We start from the raw sequence: 18,914 nt of genomic DNA, 5'->3' as shown, positions 1-18,914 counted from the left end.
CGACTTGATCCCGCGAATAATTGAAGGCGAGATACTGTTAACAGTACCTCGTCAGTGTTGAAGATTAAATAAATTATAAAAGATAAAAAAGATGTGAAGATATTTTCACATAATAATCATTATCATGTGATGATTTACTCATGTATTATGATTTACTCATCATTTTAATCATTGTATAATCCAATATATTTCTCTTAGCTTAAAGAAGCTGTAAAATACTTTCTTCCTCTTATGCATTTTATTTTTTAATATTTTATACAATAATAAATACAATGAAATACTGTTTTTAAAATTATAAAAGATAAGATAAAAAAAGATGTGAAAATGTTTTCACATAATAATCATTTTACACAGAATTTTATTTACATTTTCAAAATTCAGAAATATACAAAGAACGTTGACAATTGTAAATAAAAAAATCTGCAAGAGCAAACTAGTATTCTGTTGAAAAAATGATTGTTCGATATTATTCATGATATTCGTTGAAAAAAGTCCGAGATCTTTGTTTGACCGCTCTTCCTTGGAAGTGATTTTTGTTTTTGCGATTCAGGAACAAAACAGTCTTTTAAGATTTTAATAGATTCGGTGTCGTTTAATTCTGACGATTCCAACGATAATTCGGGTTTAATCTTCTTTGATGTATCTGGATCGTCCGAGATATTTCTTTGACCACTCTTTTTCGCAAATGATTTTTGTTTATGGGATTCCAAAATAAAAGAGGTTTTTAAAATTTCAATAGATTCACTTCCGTTTAATTTTGCCGATTCTAGCTCGGATTTTATATTCCTTGATTTGTCTCGATCGTCGATAGAATGTGGAATATTAGTCTCTTTCAAACTTGAAAAATTCACATCTTTGCTTAATTTATAAAATACTTTATCTTCCTGATTTTTGTTCTCTGCAATAGAATTATCTACAAAATGTTTCTCTACAAAATTTAAATTACTACTTTCATTAACATTGTTCGCTTCTTTCAGATTATTTTTAATTTTCTCATTACACATGTCCTTTGTATCACGTTTAGCATTATCGTCGTTATCGTCATCGCAACTTTCCAACCAATTTATTATCTTTTCCTCTTCTGTCATTTCACAAATATGTTTGTTAACTTCTTTATTCAATGCCACATTTTTGCTTCTTTGAGATAACGTGACTTTCGAATTTTTGGCAAAAATATTGGTCAACGAATTTTTACTCTTTGTCGGAAAGTATTTGCTCAACGGCTTTATCCTGCTTTTGTTGTACAAGAAACAATAAAAATCCGAATGGTCACTTGATGCAGATTCTTGATGATATTCTGATAGCATTGAATAAAGTCGCGCTGAAAAGATGTATAATTTATATACAAATAAATGTATAAAATCTTATCATATATATTAATATTTGAATGAATTTAAAAATTAATACCTATATCAATATCATGCTGAACTAGATGTGCATACATTGCTGCCACATCATCTCTCAACTTTGTATCTCCAAAAGTAAAATAAACCATAGGTCGATCTGCAACTGCAGCAGCCATTAATTGTATCAATACTTTTAATTTCGGATTTCCACGAAATGCTCCGCATCCCCAATTTCCCGTTGCAATAGCTGATAGATTATTCTTATAAATATCAGATCCGACGAATCCAACATAAGCCTATAAGAAATATTTCTTTATAAATAATTTATAAAATTTAATAAATATATTTATAAATTAGTTATACATGTACATATATTTAAAAATTAAATTTTATCAATTTCTACATATTGATAAACTTTTGAATATAAAATGTTCACATTACACTTACGAACCTTATTGAGTTCGCGAGTTATATTGTCGATTTTGAATTGTAACGAAGGTTGCCTAAAATAAAGGGCATCAATGGCAACGATTGACGTCATACGTCTATAACTATCGTCCCTTGGTGTCTCATCAACGAAATCTCCTTTCCATTTAAAGGTATTACTATATCCTTCATATTTACTGTATCGCTCAATACCACTGACGATAAGGGCCTCTGTGTCATCTAATTCTTCCGTAACTAACATAGTGATCATAAGTTCTGGACATATAACAAATCGTATTTCCTCTTGTACGCATCCTAAGCTTAGCACACCTCCGCCTACATATCTATAAGATGATTTAAGATGAAAATAAGTAGTATATCTATTAAAGACAGAATTAATAAATAGTAATTTCGAAAAACAAATTTTGTTTATATATTCTATCATTTTATATTTACATAAACTTGCGAGTTTATAATAGAATATACAGTAAAGACTAACTTGTTTGCAAAGTCCACTTGAAGCAGTCCAGCTCCTTCATTTTCAATAGTTCCTTTACTTGTTATATGCAGTGGTGGCAATTTTTGATCCTGTAAGTTCCATTTCGGACAATTTTCACATGGAATGTAACGCCGTTCGATTGTTATTACACCTTCAGGTGCTGCTCTATGTAAAAAGTGTAACATAATTTAGATTTTGCATCTAAATTACTCTGATTCATTATTTAGCTGTCACATGAAAATGTGTATTTATTATATAAAAGAAATCACAACTATAATGTACTTACCCTTAGTTGTGACTCTCCTAAAATAATGAAGAAGACACTTAATTTTTTCCATCACTGATTGATTATATTTTTCCTCGAAAGCGTTTTCCTTATAAGAGGCAAATAATCTGAAATATGCAACCGAGATATGCATCTAAAATCTACTAATTAAAGAAATCCTATATTCTCTATTATGTATAATAAATGTAATATAAATGATTTATGTTAACCAAAATATTACCTATTAAAATTAATATATGGATACGTTGCATATTCCGATTGTGGATTACTGGAATTGCGTCTAGGAAATGTACAAAAAAATGCATTTGCTAGTAGCGAAGCTACTTGCAATTGGCTTAAACTAATAGAGCCATTAGTGTGACGTTTCAGAAGAGGTATTGCACCAGTTAACAACATAGGAAGTTGCAGAGCAAGCTGAACCATTTTTGGCATTAAAGTTTTAAAGAAAACGGCCGTTTCTTCCGAGTCCAAGACCTTCGTTTAAAAAGATTTTTTAGTCTTTTTAAAAATCTTTTTAATTAGACACTTTTTAAATGACATAATGTTCAAATGTAATACAAGTATTATCCAATATACCTCTGAAAAAAAGTGATGGAGAGCTGTAAAATTCCAACGTTGTGCATATATTTGATTATAAAAAAGTATAGCACTTTCCAATTGCTGACTGGAGAGAATGTTTCTCAGCAAAGCTTCCTGGATCATATCCCATCTATTTCGACAGCTACGATCTCCACTTCTCTGAAATATGCAGTCTAATTATACATATATTAGTAATTATCTGCTCATCTAATTAGATCTGCAATTATAGAATATAACAAGATAGCTATTGTTACCTAAGTATCTTATCATATCTCTTAAGTATCTCATCAATCTAGTATTCTTTCTTTTATACTCCAAAAATCGCGATTTTAATGATAAATTCTAGAAACAAATTTAAAATTAACTTTTCCTTAGCAAAAATATATTGAGATAATAACAATTATAAATAATTTTAGTCTTTTTTATCAATTAAACTTAAGAGACAAATTCTAGAATTACATTCATCATCATCTAATTTAAGATCAACTCTAATATTATATAAACATATTTTGAAGCTTAATTATAAAAATATATATTAACAATTTTACATTTGCAATTAATAATTCTCTTTTCCAATTTTTTTAAGAAAAAATTGTCAAATTTGTTAGAAAATTTATTATCAAAATTGTGAATTGTATAATAATCTATACATACCTGATCTACAGGATAAAAACAATGAGCAGAACATGGCAATCGTACATATCCATGGCTCCACTTGTCTATTTTATGTGTCGGATAAGGCTTGGGTGGTTCATGCATAGACAATGGTAACTAATCAGAACAAAAATATATATATGTAATATAAAAAATTGATAATATCACTGTATATTATTTAAGTAAAATTATACCCTAAACAAAACTGTATGCTTAGCAGCTGGAACAATTGGTGGATGTTCTTGATATTCATATGTGCCAAAACCTTTACGTATATCATTCATGCTCATACCCTTCCATTCAGGTGTGTCATCAGAGAGTTCTGGTTCGTTAATATAAACAGACATAGAATCTGCTGCAATAAAATATTGCGATAACATTAAAAAGGTAACATAAATGAGAATGTAAAGAATATACGAGTAAATCCTTACAATCTGAATTGGCAATGTCAGTACTTAGGTTTGTTGGTGATTTTACATTCGTGAATAAATCTGAAGAATCTTTCTCATCAATTACCATGTCCGAGTCTGACATTTTATTCTCCATAAATGTCTAAAAACGCATAAAACATAAACAAGGGTAGAAAGAAGAAAATTCATAAAGAGATAATAATATATATTCCTTACTTGCAGTGAGAGAATATGAAAACAATACACACTACGATATAGAATAACGAAAGTAATTAACACAGCCACGCGCACAGATTCTTCTTCCTCTTCTTTTGTTGAATTTACATCCACTAATAGAACAAATTATCACGACGTAAGCTATAAGATCAAATTTAGATTATTTAAATAGCCTATTCACAGTAGACCACTAATAATAATACTAACCTGACTTGTGCGTTCCGTTATTCACCGCCAGTACTGGAAATATTTGTTTACCCTAGAAGAAAGTTACTAGAGGAAGGAGTTTTTTTTATCAAACGTCAGATTGGCACATCTGTCTGCGAGCAAACATTTTGCGGGCAAGTTCAGTGCGCGCAGAAAAGCAACCTCTCTTTTCCATGATGGCCGAGAGTGCGATAAGGATTTTGTAAATTTCCTTCACCCTAATATCTGAATTTCTATATTAGAATGACCATGATATCCAAAGCTGCGGTCGGGATTGCTGTCGGCATCGCTGGGATTTTCGTCGGCTACTGCTTTTACTTTGATCAAAAACGCCGCAGCGATCCCGATTTCAAGAAGAAACTGCGCGAACGTAAGTTCAACGATTTCTTTTTTTCTTCCGCTAAATTTGTACGTTCTTTCGTCACGTGCGATATTTTATCTCAGTAATTCACACATTTTTTAAGTAAACTGATGTTTTTCGTAAAGAAAAATATTTTTCCTAATCACAACGTGTAATTCTGATCATTACGATAATTCATTTTACTGATATATTTCCTATATATGGAAAATGTTATTTATGTATAATATACTATAAATTTTATGATTATGTATGATATTGATTGAATGTATTATGCATGTATATACAATATTATGTTATACAATCTTTTTAAATTTTATATCACTGTTTATTCTTAGTGATAAGTTTTAATTTTCATTGTTACAGGAAGAAGAGCTAAGAAACAAGCACAAAAAGCTTCTTCAAAGATCCCAGATTTAAGGGATCATGAATTGGTACAAAAATTCTTTTTGCAAGAGGTAAAAATGTTTTGCTTTTACATTAGATTACTTACATAAGATTATTTTTATAATAAATTTATATGTATATAAATTTAATTTTAAAGTTTACAATGTACCATATTGATTGTGACTTAGGTTCAACTTGGAGAAGAAATGCTTGCTTCTGGTGAGATAGAGGGTGGAATTGAGCATTTAGCTAATGCAGTGGCAGTGTGTGGACAGCCAGCACAACTACTGACAGTTCTTCAAAAGACTCTACCGCCGCCAATTTTCCAGATTCTAGTGCAGCGACTACCTGTAGTCGGCCAGGTACACAAATTTATACAAAAGAAAGAAAGTATCATCATAACATAAAATAATATTTTTTCATTTTGCCTGCTTACAGAAACTAGTATCGCAAACTCAAATGACAGAGGAAGATGTCGAGTAGACGAATATAAAGTTTCGAGTCTTAAAATCTGGATTAGTAAATGGTCTGCTCATTTTTGCACAACACATAAACGCGAACACAGTTTACATCTAGGAAAATTCTACAATTATATAATTTGTCATTCTTTATTGAACTTCCATTTTCTTTGGCAAATATGTATTATATATACATCTGAAATTTTTATGAATATTATGTGTTTTAGTTTAACTAAGCAGAGACAGATATATTTTCATTTTCCTTTGTTCAAATATATTTTAATCAAACAATGATTCTGACAACTTCTAATAAAAGCAAAGCTTACAAAATGATATTCTGATCAAATCAAATCTATCAAATTGAGATCTAGTCCTTTAGTAATGCCAGTGACATTGTTCTTTAAAAAATGAGAAACATTCTAGTTGATACAAGGCTCTACTTATTTGTGTATGGAAAAAATTGCTACAAAATTTTATATGTCATTAAGACATTTATAGCTTTTAATGGATATTATTAAATCCATTAAATGTGATGTTATATCACATGTGCAGTTATTACTCACTTATATTGATTTTAATTGACTACATATTTTGAGAAAAGAAAAAGATAAAATGTAATTTATCCTTGATACATTCATATATTTGCTTTCATTAATAACATTTTTGAAATATAAAAATGTGTTATTGTTTTCGTTATTTCACGATATTGTATATAAATCTATATCGTCTCATTATATACATATATAAAATTTAATATACTAATTATTACATAACAACTTCATCAAAACATGAATTTGAAACAGATTACATGTAGCCATTGCTTTAATCTAATTCAATGCAACATATATAAATATATATATATATATGTTCAAGAGAATTGACATTAATAAAACAAATCAGAAATATTTATTGTGTGCTTCAATTAGCTGTGTTCAATAGAAGAACATACTGTTATCGTCACACTTGCGATGCTGACGAGCGTTGCCTTATCTCGGTGTAGTAAATGTGGAGAATAGCAACTTGTATAATTATTACCTATGGATCTCTGATTGTAATCTTTTAAACTATAATATCTAACTATATAACAATACACTGTACCTTTATTGCAAAAATAATATATGATATGCTCTAAAAAGTATATTATTGTATTCTGTGAGCATTTACAAATACAGATGGAAAGCAATTATTGTAAATTCTATATTATGTGTGTTACTATAAAAATGCACAGAAATATACATATTTTGTAGATAAAATCTAGTGTCAAAAAAATGCATTATTTTAAACATCGGCATTACTTGTAATGCTTCAACTAATATATAACAAGCAGTTTACATATATATATATATACTTTTGGTATAAGATTATATTCTTATAAGGATGCATTAGTCTAAAAAGAAAGAAAATTGATTTTAATTTTTAGTATAACATATATTTGAAACTGTATACGCGAGCACAAACTGAAAAATAAAGTAAATAAAAAAAAACGTTCATCTCTTATAATTCAAAGGTACATTTTTTACAGAACTATAAAAATTGTTATAAACTTACTGATTTGGAACAAGATAGTCGATGATAAAATATAAACTTTTTTTATTAGTATTACAATAGTCTTATGTATAAATGTTCTTCTGTGATAACCTAATATAATTCTACATATATAATTAATTTTATAAATATGTGTATATATATATATATATATATATATACATAAAAACATCTTACAAAATATAACATTTTCATGATTGATACATTATAGAAATAATAGAAGTCAAAAACTCAATAAAAAGTAACAAAATTATATATACATAAGTCTTTTATGATACTTAATAATAATTTTATACATGGCATTCATGATCTCAAGACACAAAAATAATCATAAAAATAAAAAATGTCAATAATCACAAAAATAAAAAATATCAATTTTTATAGCCTGTTAAAATATTCTAGAAGAAAATTTGACACAGAAAATAAAAGATATATGTGATACATATATATATACAGGGTGTCACTTAATTGGCGCCCAATATTTATATAGCGATATTCTTCATGGAAAACTGAGTCGAAAAATCCTGTACCATTTTTTTCAGTAAGGCATAATAAAATAGTGATTATTCAGTAATGTATTAATGTTACTGAATAATTACTACTTACTACGTTAATACGTTACTGAATAATTACTACTTTATTATGCCTTACAGAAAAAAATGGTACAGGACTTTTTGACTCAGTTTTCCACGAGGAATATCGCTATATAAATATTAGGCGCCAATTAAGTGACACCCTGTATATATTCATGAGATGTAATCATGCTTATAAATTCTCTGCAAGTACAGACTCTATCATAATTTGTTTAATGCAAACGGAAATACTGTCACACTATTATTTATTCTATTATGGCTATGCTTTGCAATAGGCTAAATTACATTCAACAATAATAAAATTGTTATATAACATTTTTGTTTCAATAATAACAAATTATATTAATATAACAATAAATTAAATATACATATATAATATTTTTCATACTTCTCTCATGATTATCATACACATTCATCAAAAATATATTAATACAAAAACTTTATATATATGATATTTTACAGCATTTTTCAATATTAATATTAATCAAGAGACATGGCCATATAAATTACGTGTGGTAAAACGGACTGTTACATCCTGCTTTGTACTTTTTCTGATTTATAAACAGGAAATAGATAAAATATACATGATATGAATGTATAAAGCAGAGTGTTCAGAAAAAGTATATATAATACAATTTGTACTCTGATCTATTATAGTTTTTTACCTTCTGTTCTATATAAACAGAACTCTATCATGAATATTTACACAATCATAAAAAATCGGGAAAATAATCGTTGTCAGTTGGCATTAACATATTTCTCGAACTTCAAAAACATCAAATATAACCCAACTAAAAATAAACTATAACTATTTCGAATCCAAGATTTCATTTCTAGCTTGTGACATTACGTCAAGAGCATTTTTCTCTATAAGTTTTTTAGCTAATTCTTTACCAAGCTGCTCTGCACCATAAAGACTTATACTGCTTACTTTGCCAGGAGTAACGCTACAGTAAAGGCGATGTTCTTGATATGGACATTTTCTATATTTCGAAAAGAAAAATATGAAATAATTAAAGAACTGCTCAAAAATATTAATCAATAATATAGTGTAATACTATTAGCACTTGAAAGTTACATTCAACTTACCGTGGAGGCTCGCCATCGTCGTCGGGTAAATATAATGTACTGTTATTAGTATCAGTAACTAAAGTTTGACCATCTAGAGACCATACAGCACCAGTAATTGTTAGCTTATTCTCTTCTAAAGATGAAGATACCGCGACTGGTGCGGAACATCCGCCGCCAAGGGTTTTTAAAAAGGAACGTTCGCATACACATCTCAATGTAGTTTCGACATCGCACAATGTTTCTAAAAGAGAAAGTATTTTCCAATCTGATTCTCGGCATTCAACGCCTAATGCACCTTGACCAATAGCATAGAGAGCTTCTTCAGGTTCCAGAAGCTGAAAGAATACACATATATATTAACATAAATTTTTTATAAAATTTAATATAGAGAAATCTATATGAGCAAGATTCATACTTGACTTATTCTGTCTTCCCAGCCCAATCTCTTTAAACCAGCAGCAGCTAATATTATTGCAGCATAGGAACTATTTTCATCATCTAATTTTTTCAATCTAGTGTTCAAGTTTCCACGAATATTTTGTACTTTTAAATGAGGCATATTCCGAGATAGTTGCGCGGATCTACGTAAAGAACTAGTACCTATGACACTACCCTTTGGCAATGAAGATAATGTTTCACTTTTGTATTTTGTCGACATAACTACTGCATCACGTGGATCTTCACGCCTAAAAGAAATTATTTATTCATATTAATAAATATTAATGTAATTTTTTCTTTTCAATTGACTTTATTCAATCATTGTGTTGTCTAGGACACAAGTACATATTTCATAAAAGAAATAAAATTATTTTTTTATAAGCAAAGTTGTACATGTGTAAAGTTCCATAATTATTATATATTATATTTTAATAGTACATATAAAAATTAATTAGAAGAGAAAGTTATTATGCAAAATATCACAATAATTTGCAGTCATAAATAGTTAAGTCATAAATAATTAAAATTTTCACAATAATTTGCAAGTCATAAATAATTAAAATTGATCATTGCTATTGTATAGAATTTACAGTGTCCTGATTAGAATATTAATGAAGAACTAATAAAGATCTTTCATATAAAAACAAGATGTTTCTTTCATAAGAATAATGCTTGCACATTTAAATTTAAAATATGTATCGCCATCTTGGAGCAACAAGGATATGAGCAAAATAGCAAAGTCAGCTCTTTTGATAAGCAACAAATTAACACAGACAAATATATCATATCAAAATAAAATTTTAATTTAAAATACAAAAAATTTTTTTTAAATTATATTAAAGACAACTTACATTAAGATTGCACCTAGTGCCATTCCTGCTGGCAGTGTTGTTGGTAAGTCTTTTAAGGAATGCACCACAAAATCAACACGACCATTTTCCAAAGCTATTTCTAGCTCTTCTGTGAACAGTGACTTTTCGCCAATCTTTGGTAAAGATTTGTCCAAAATCTTATCTCCCTTGGTATTCATTGTTACTATATATGTAACATTTATACATTTCGATTACAAAATTTGAAATAAAATAAAATTTCTAATTTAGAAAATATACTTTGAGAGATACATCAAAATATTTTCAAAATGATAAATAGACGTAATAATTAATAAAACATTTCATCATACGCAAGGCATGAAATGCAAAATGCAATGACAATTGAAAATACCTGTGATTAAAAGTGTTTCAAGTATATTATGTAATCTCAATAAAGAGCTAAAACTTATCATGTGTATCATTCATAAACCATTTGATAGAGAAAATATTATGTAAACTTAAACTTTTTTAATACAATAAATTAATTATCGATATCTAATAATTAACGTAATAAATATAAGACATAACTCCATATTTGCTTACCTATTTCAAACTCTTTCTTTGGATATTCTTTTTTTAAGCATTGTATCACATGCTTAGTTTGTATCAAAGCCAACTATGGAATCAAAAAATCTTGCATTATTCATCTATGAAGTAACATTTTCGAAGTAATGTTACATCGCAACATAAATTAAACATCTGTTCTATGTATGTAATAATAATTTTAGAGCTAATAAAAAATAACGTTTAAACAACACTTAATACCTCTTAAGTGAAATCAATTAAATATCCGATTGTTATTTGCAAAGATTAAAAAACTGCTGAGTAACTTTGCGTAAAATGATATAGTCCGCACAATGATTAGGCAAAATAAATCTCTCGTGATATAAAATAATTTATACTTGGCAAAATTGATTTCGACGTAACTAGCAATTTATATTCAAAATAATTAATATTCAAGAAGTCAATGAAGGAACAAAACAGATACTAGAGATCCTTAATAATTAATAATTGCATAAAATTATCCGGTTATATAGCGGACAATTTTAAAGTCACGTTAAAGTTAGCGCAAAAAAAACTCGTTATGGAATGATAGAATATTAACAATTTTAATTAAAATATAAGATCATAAAAAAAAAAAATATGTATATATATTCGCGCGAGTCACGAATTCCCCCCGGGGAGGAATTTGCTAATTAAATCTTAAGTAAAGTGAAAGCCGCTCACCTCACTTTTCCGAGAGCCCACTCGGATTACGTCACTTTTCTCCGTATTCTCTCCGTTCATCGCCATGTTCGACGCACCCGGTATATCTCGTTATCACTCTTATATATTGTGATATCTCGATATCACAAATATCAGTGGGAAAGAGAAAATGAATTTTGGAATGTATCAAAGCGTGAACATTCGACGACGAGAACATGAATTGGGTCGAAGGACATGAACACTTTCACCAGATCGCCAAGGACTGCGCCTAACCTTTTAATGACTTTATACACGATATCGCTATTCTCGAGGGAATTACAGAATGAATACAAACACGTTAAGTAGATTATTAATGCGTCGAATTATTCCACAGTCACTGGCACTGCAGCAGAATGTGAAATTAATAATTGAGAAATTTGGAAGAACGGTGACGAACTACAAACCCATTCTGACAACGCGCAACGCGACTGATGAGATATGAGAATGAGAAGAGAAAAATAGCAGCATAGATTATAAAGTAATATTAAGAAAGGCGTCACGCGAGTCGAAAGTTTACTTTAACCATGGTTAAATATTTTCTAGATGCTCTCATGTACGTGAATTCTCGATCGAGACGATTGACGCGTCATCTTTCGGGTATGACGCAGTAGCTGTGGAATGCAGCACGCAGTTCGGTGTGAAAAGGGAGAAGTGGGATGGAGCGAGAGTGGGGAGGAGTGGGAATAGAGCGAGAAGAGGGAGAAGTGGGGGAATGGAATGCGACGCGGTGGTGGGGGAAGGTGACAGCTGACGCGTCAATGGCGCATTATTATTTCATTATTTTGATCATTTTGATTAATTTGATTGTGTGTTTTAATTAAATCCTATTGTAATCTTATTTTATTTTGTGCGTACGATATTCAATAAAAAATCTGTCGTTTAAATCTGGAAAAATTACTAGCTAAAGTTACTAGAAAGCTAGGTCTTTTATTGGATGGATCGAAAATTTCTGAAGTAAGTTCTTGAATAATAAAAGCAGAAAAATAACTTGAATAAAAATTGACGCATATTTGTGTTATGCAAAAGTGTTTTTGCTTTTGCCTTTTATGCAAATTTATAATTAATAAAGTGACTTTATTTAAAGTGATTCTATTAATGAATAATAGAATCTTCGAACGCATTCTACGAGAAATGTCTCAATTTTGAATGAAGTTCAATGTTATCAATGGAAACAGAGACCACGTGTTCAAGCGCATTGAAAGAAAAAGTCTAAATATAAATATATACAAGATAACTCAAAGTTGAGAGCACTTTTAAAAAGAAAAAAATGAGCGAAATTAAAAGTTTCTCGGATTTAAAACTAAATTCTTGGCTACTTACACAATGCGATACGATGGGTAAATAATTTTTTTATATTGCCTAATTTACACGAATTGTTTCCTTCCTTTTAAAAATAAAAATATTCATATTTTTTAGTACTAAGCAATTTTATGACAATATAGCAGCTGTATTTTATATTTGTTTTAGGTTTAAAAAATCCCACTCCAATTCAGCAAAATTCTATTCCCCGAATATTAGCAGGTGAAGATTATATAGGATGTGCCAAGACAGGTAGCGGCAAGACTCTTGCATTTGCTCTGCCCATTTTACAAAAATTGTGCGAAGACCCATATGGCATATTTGCTCTTGTCTTGACACCAACAAGAGAACTAGCTTTCCAGGTGAGATAAATATTTTATTTCTTTCACTCCCTGTATAAATTACCATGCAGTTAACAAAATATATTTACAATGTGCGAGATATACTTGTAATTAATATGAATTTTGTTAAGTCTAATTTAGTTGGTGTTTATTTTAGATAGGTGATCAATTTGCTGCCATCGGCAAAGCTATCAATTTAAAGAAATGCGTAATTGTTGGTGGTATGGATATGAGAGTGCAAGGATCGGAATTATCCAAACGGCCACACATAGTTGTAGCTACACCAGGCAGACTGGCAGATCACTTAGACAGCTGCGATACGTTTTCTCTGCAAAAAATCAAATTTCTAGTGTTGGATGAGGCCGATAGATTGCTAAGTGGTCATTTTGATGAACAACTTAAAACAATATTTGCTGCAGTACCTAAACAGAAACAAGTATTATTATTCAGTGCTACAATGACAGATGCCCTTGATAAGGTGAAGCAAATAGCCTCCAGTAAGGTATGATTGCTTAATAGTACATAACTATAATTGTAATTAAATTACAGAAAAACTAAAAGTTGCAGCTTTTATTCTAGGTTTTCACATATGAAGAAGAGGATGATGATGGTGTCGCCACTGTAAGGGAATTGGATCAACGTTACGTATTATGTCCTAAGGATGTACTTGATTCATTTCTAGTAGAAGTAATTAGAACATTTCGTGCTACAAACAAGAATGGCTCTATTATGATATTCACGGACACTTGCAAGTATGACAATTGTTTTCTTTGTACGCAGCAGATTCCAAAAAGTCATTTGCAAATTTAAACTTAATTATATATATGTAACTCTATCATATTTAGGCATTGTCAACTATTGTCAATGACACTGAATGACGTTGGATTCACAAACGTGGCTCTTCACGCGATGATAAAACAGAAAGAACGTTTAGCAGCGTTGAGTAAATTCAAATCAAATCATGTACAAATTTTAATCGCTACCGATGTCGCAGCGAGAGGTTTGGACATCCCGACAGTAGAATTAGTCGTTAATCATATTATACCGAATGTACCGAAGGAATACATTCATAGAGTCGGCAGAACAGCTCGCGCAGGTAGAGGCGGTATGGCGATTAGCCTGATAACGCCAAACGATATCAAATTATTACACAAGATAGAAGACACCATAGGCACTAAATTAACAGAATACAAAGTAGACGGTGAGTATTTCTATCTCATATTTCTTCTTGATAAAAATTAATCAAAATTTAATCTGATTGCTCTTAATCAATCTTAGATAAGGAAATCGTTACGATCTTGACGCAAATATCAGTGGCGAAACGAGAAGCGGAGATTAAACTAGATGAAACTGATTTTTATGAAAAGAAAATGATTAATAAACGAAAAAAATTAATCTTAGAAGGTAAAGATCCGGACGAAATAGAAGAGCTTTTAGAGGAACAAAAGAAGAAGAAACATAAAAAGCTAAAAAAGAAAGAAAAAGTAGAACAAACAATTTCGACGTGAAATAAAACTAAATGTATATAACATAATGTAAATGAAATTGATACAAAATATATATCATACAATTATGTTAATTTATATGTATGATAGAATGATAAATGAGACGTTATTGTTTTCTCTAAATAATCTAATATATCTCGCTTTATTCACAAAAAAGATAAGATTAAAAAATCGTAATATATATGTTATTTATATAAAATTTACATTTAGAATATTATAATCTATTAAATCTATCTAAATAATTATAAGTAATAATGCATTTTCCCTTATGCGAAAGGCAGTTGTCAACTCAAAAATCTTTTTCAACATTTTTAAAGACCTGATTTTTTGTGTACCAAAAACCTTTTGATTACTTAGATTATATAATTTGATATACAAATAGTTTGTAAAATATAAAAAATTATTTACTATATATGCTATAATATGTGCATTGCATACGGCATACGTGTATCAAACGCTAGATATACTACAAATATTCGATGTAAATTATGTAAAATATCACTGAAAAGACAATTTTATATAAAAAATACAATTGATCCATAATCCGAAGTGCCTTTAAAATAATTACAGACGCGCTTTAATTTTTTCTTCATTTCGTATCAAGTTTAATTTTTGTAAAAAGGTATAGAGTTCGGCAACGTATTCCTTTGGATACTTATAGAAGTGGGCAACGTGCGGCGATGATTCGAATACCTTCACGTAAGTCTGCAAAATAAACGTATACATTTCTCCTGTAATTCTCTCATAAACCAACAAACACATTATACACAAATCTTACCTTTATTCCTGTAGATTCCCAATTGTCGCGTAAACTTAAGTTGCTGGATAGAGTGCCAACAGGATCAGTTTTACTTACAAATAATAATGCTGGTACACGTATACTGGAGGAATGAAATACTTGACTAGATCGAATATAATGTCGCGTTGCTTTTTCATGATTTATCTTCATGTGATATCTGAAGGTAATATTATTTTGTATTAATTATAACAAGTTATTTCTCTATATTGACAATCTTCCTCTCTCTTTCTCTCTTCTTTACTTACTCCAACAATGATCGCACCAGTTTTTGCATTATCTTATTCTTCGGAAATACTGCAATGGGAAAACCTATTGGAATTTCAGTCACATCAGCTATACTGTCCCACACTTGTCCAACAATCCTGTCTGCAATGCCACTATACTTTTCCTTGTTACTTTCCATTATATCCAAGACCTCTCCCCACATGTAACCACCTACTGAAAACCCGTGTAACAAAACTTGTTGATAGCTTTCATTTCGTTTTAAGAAAGTTAACAAATCTGCTGCAACTAACTGAAAATAAGTTTTGAAGATTTTGTAATAAATAAATTAAAATTTAATTCTATCATGTAATTACTTACTCTGGAGCCTGTTTCAGGCCACAAAAGTTGTCTAGGTGTAAGAGATACCACTGCCACATCAAAACCTTGTTCCATATACAAGTTAACAAATTTCATAACATGCTGTCTCTTTGATAACAACCAAGTAAGCACAACTAACAAGGGACGATCGTTTGCCGCATTTACATTCTGTATGATATTTTTAGATGATGTAACTTGATTATCCTGTGTAAGGAATTCAATATTCTTCGAGACATAATGGGATGATAGCAAACGTGCCATTTGTCCGATACCCTAAAAAAAATGGTATAGATTTAATATAATTTTATATTTTATTATAAATAAGAAGTGGGAAATACTTATAACATAGTCATACACCTAAACAATGTTATTATCATGATTACAGATAAAAGAATACACTACCAAGTATTGATTAGACTTCAATAGCTGTGATTGCCCATACAAATTAACTTGTCTTCCTGCAAAAACTTTATGCAAAGTCTTGATAATCATTGTGATAAAAAACTGTCTTTTTCTGTGTATATACCTATATTATAATAGAATTAATTATTTTAAGAAGCAAATAATATCACTTATCCATAATTAATCATTTATTAAAAATCAATAATTAATGTTTATCACACAATTCTGACACTTACTCAAACGTTCTGCCTGACTTTAAGTAATCCAAGACACTGTATGAATTTATTATGATTATAAATGCACTTTAGTGATTCTACCGACTCTGCATAATGCACGACTCAGGATTGGTTTGCCAATTATTTCTCATATAATTAACTCATCCCCTCTTCTGTTATCCCTCTCTTCGAACGCTGCGAAAAGATCAAATTCCATTCAGTCAGCATATATAACATGTGATTTAGAAATTAATGTTTGATTCCTTACTTTCTGTATCAAAATACTTATTGAAATGGAGAAACAAGGATCAAAATATTATGATCAGGTATGAGTAATAAAAGAAGAATGTGAGCGATTATTTTTAAAATCACACATATATACTAATATTCCTATTTGATTATAGGCCAAAAAGAGCGATATATTTTTATTATCAATAAAAAGCCTTAAAGTCCAAGGTCTGATGTCTCTTTGTCATGAAAACATTACGTTAAAACATTATGAGTTCCAGTATGAATTCCTGATAGCGAATATTTAATTATGACAAAATGTCGATGTATCTTGAATATTTACCGAGATCACGATAAATCAACACATATGTTACGCACATTCACACGCATACTGAAGACTAAACTCTTACTTTTTCGGAGGTAATGAACGCTCTTCCGTCAACGTCCGCGACTGCGCGATTAAAGCGACGTATAACAGGAGAGGGAGAAGGAAAGGAGAGGGAGCAACAAATATATATTTACAAAACATTGTGGATCATATATTAAAATGCTATATACTTTTCTAAATTTATTCTTTTAATTTTTTTCAATACTTTTATCTCATTTTTCTTGTCATCTGTACATTAAAGATATATAAAAAGCATATATATATGTCATTTTGATATCGAGTAATGACGTCATAGACATTAAAATGTAATTTTAACTTTTTTCTAAATTAAAATAAAATAAAGATAAGAAATTAATCTAAATAGGAAAGAAAAAAAAGAAATACGAGCCATTTTTAAAAAGATATAGAAAATGTGTAGCAAGAAGATTCTATATATATATATAAATTCCCTCCTTTTCTTTCTTCCTTTAAAAAATATAAATAATATAAAAGTGAGAAATGCAATGTTTTTATATAGAAATATTCTACATTTTGAATCGATCTCTCGTTTAAAAAAATAAATAAAAGAAATAAGAATGTGAAGAATGTCCCATGCAGGAAGCAAAAAATCATTGCTACAACGTTATTATTGTTGAAATTAAAGTTTTAAAAATATTTTATTAATATTTTGAAAGCAATATTAAATATTTTTAAAACATTTATAAAACATCAATTAAAATATTTTCTTAAATATTTTTTAATATAATATTTTAAACGTATTTATAAAACATTATATCATAACGTTTAGAAAATTTATATAAAATCAACATTTTTAAATGTTGATTAAATATTTCTTGCTTACTGGGGTGTTACGACATGAATCAGCTGTTGTATCACCTGTCATGAAGAAGAAGCGAAAATCTGAACTTCTTCGCGTCCTACTACCTTATGGTACTCGCGGATTCGATTATTCTTATTATTAGCAAAATTTGCAAGCGGTTATTCTCCACGGTCTGTTGATTTCCACGATGAGCATAAATTGTACATACGCATAAAAAAGGAAGCGCGCTTACGTTATGTAATGAAGTATAAAAATAAAATCATAATATAATACTCACTCCGGATGTCACCCCGGTCGATACCTCGCAATCTGTTACAGCCAGTCGGTCAGCCTAGCTGGCCAAGCAGGCTTTTGTCTGGCTTGTCTCTCTCTCTGTTCTTGTCGCCGTCCCCTCTAATCGCGTGTCTGGATTATTTAATGCGTGAACGCAGCCATCGCATGCCTTTTACACTTTACGCCTGTCACTTCTCTCCCATGTGCGCATGACATTTCTTCTTTGACCATAAATAAAAAATAAAAAATGATGCTGACTTGCACACACGCATACATATACATATAATATATATATATATATATATATATATATATATATATATATATATATCAATAGCAAAAATTTTTATAAGTATATGATATATAATTTCAACAAGTTTTATAACATGAATAATTTATATTAATAGCGTGTTGGATCTCCTTTGCTATAAAATTATCAGGTATATACATAATTATATAATTAATAAACTGTGTG

At 29.5% G+C, this 18,914-nt stretch overlaps 5 protein-coding genes across 13 annotated transcripts; 2 read left to right on the top strand and 3 right to left on the bottom strand.

The window, feature by feature from the left end:
- Positions 1-341: 341 nt before the first annotated feature.
- Positions 342-4,705, bottom strand: LOC114937153 (poly(ADP-ribose) glycohydrolase). 5 transcript variants are annotated; one of them, XM_029310566.1, is made up of 13 exons: positions 4,624-4,705; positions 4,417-4,557; positions 4,222-4,342; positions 3,985-4,145; positions 3,791-3,907; positions 3,391-3,478; positions 3,134-3,309; positions 2,778-3,031; positions 2,558-2,664; positions 2,272-2,431; positions 1,798-2,116; positions 1,408-1,642; positions 342-1,321 (listed from the first exon to the last, which is right to left on the bottom strand). In XM_029310566.1, the coding sequence occupies exons 3-13, from the start codon at positions 4,334-4,336 to the stop codon at positions 471-473; spliced, it is 2,583 nt and encodes an 860-aa protein (XP_029166399.1). In that variant the 5' UTR covers positions 4,337-4,342; positions 4,417-4,557; positions 4,624-4,705; the 3' UTR covers positions 342-470. The 5 variants fall into 5 exon arrangements, with proteins under 5 accessions (XP_029166399.1, XP_029166398.1, XP_029166400.1 ...); XM_029310565.1 differs by lacking the exon at positions 4,624-4,705 and having other exon boundaries at positions 4,417-4,615; XM_029310567.1 differs by lacking the exon at positions 4,624-4,705 and having other exon boundaries at positions 3,985-4,142; positions 4,417-4,615.
- Positions 4,706-4,734: 29 nt separating this feature from the next.
- On the top strand, positions 4,735-6,964 carry Tom20 (translocase of outer membrane 20). The gene is made up of 4 exons (XM_029310571.2): positions 4,735-4,993; positions 5,348-5,439; positions 5,557-5,730; positions 5,807-6,964. Exons 1-4 carry the CDS (start codon positions 4,867-4,869, stop codon positions 5,849-5,851), a joined length of 438 nt encoding a protein of 145 aa, XP_029166404.1. The 5' UTR covers positions 4,735-4,866; the 3' UTR covers positions 5,852-6,964.
- Positions 6,965-7,985: 1,021 nt separating this feature from the next.
- On the bottom strand, positions 7,986-12,052 carry l(3)02640 (porphobilinogen deaminase-like protein l(3)02640). Its single transcript, XM_029310555.2, has 6 exons — positions 11,570-12,052; positions 10,886-10,958; positions 10,325-10,508; positions 9,451-9,721; positions 9,054-9,370; positions 7,986-8,947 (listed from the first exon to the last, which is right to left on the bottom strand). Exons 1-6 carry the CDS (start codon positions 11,633-11,635, stop codon positions 8,773-8,775), a joined length of 1,086 nt encoding a protein of 361 aa, XP_029166388.1. The 5' UTR covers positions 11,636-12,052; the 3' UTR covers positions 7,986-8,772.
- Positions 12,053-12,308: 256 nt separating this feature from the next.
- Dbp45A (putative ATP-dependent RNA helicase Dbp45A) lies at positions 12,309-14,831 on the top strand. 3 transcript variants are annotated; one of them, XM_029310575.2, is made up of 7 exons: positions 12,309-12,541; positions 12,694-12,924; positions 13,055-13,248; positions 13,385-13,729; positions 13,807-13,979; positions 14,073-14,428; positions 14,506-14,831. In XM_029310575.2, exons 2-7 carry the CDS (start codon positions 12,855-12,857, stop codon positions 14,733-14,735), a joined length of 1,368 nt encoding a protein of 455 aa, XP_029166408.1. In that variant the 5' UTR covers positions 12,309-12,541; positions 12,694-12,854; the 3' UTR covers positions 14,736-14,831. The 3 variants fall into 3 exon arrangements, with proteins under 3 accessions (XP_029166408.1, XP_029166407.1, XP_085338305.1); XM_029310574.2 differs by having other exon boundaries at positions 12,672-12,924; XM_085482179.1 differs by lacking the exon at positions 12,309-12,541 and having other exon boundaries at positions 12,550-12,924.
- A 59-nt stretch (positions 14,832-14,890) lies between these two features.
- On the bottom strand, positions 14,891-17,430 carry l(2)k09913 (transmembrane protein 53-like lethal (2) k09913). 3 transcript variants are annotated; one of them, XM_029310578.2, is made up of 7 exons: positions 17,369-17,430; positions 16,752-16,925; positions 16,516-16,639; positions 16,114-16,386; positions 15,777-16,045; positions 15,511-15,688; positions 14,891-15,437 (listed from the first exon to the last, which is right to left on the bottom strand). In XM_029310578.2, the coding sequence occupies exons 3-7, from the start codon at positions 16,603-16,605 to the stop codon at positions 15,297-15,299; spliced, it is 951 nt and encodes a 316-aa protein (XP_029166411.1). In that variant the 5' UTR covers positions 16,606-16,639; positions 16,752-16,925; positions 17,369-17,430; the 3' UTR covers positions 14,891-15,296. The 3 variants fall into 3 exon arrangements, with proteins under 3 accessions (XP_029166411.1, XP_029166409.1, XP_029166412.1); XM_029310576.2 differs by lacking the exon at positions 17,369-17,430 and adding an exon at positions 17,302-17,362; XM_029310579.2 differs by lacking the exon at positions 17,369-17,430 and adding an exon at positions 16,999-17,281.
- Positions 17,431-18,914: the final 1,484 nt, after the last annotated feature.

This window comes from Nylanderia fulva, unplaced genomic scaffold, assembly GCF_048542155.1.
Source record: "Nylanderia fulva isolate GAGA-0341 unplaced genomic scaffold, ASM4854215v1 Scaffold2, whole genome shotgun sequence".
In the NCBI taxonomy this organism is placed as follows: domain Eukaryota; kingdom Metazoa; phylum Arthropoda; class Insecta; order Hymenoptera; family Formicidae; genus Nylanderia; species Nylanderia fulva.
Note: the sequence above shows the minus strand (reverse complement) of the source record. Positions and strands in the feature narration are given on the sequence as shown.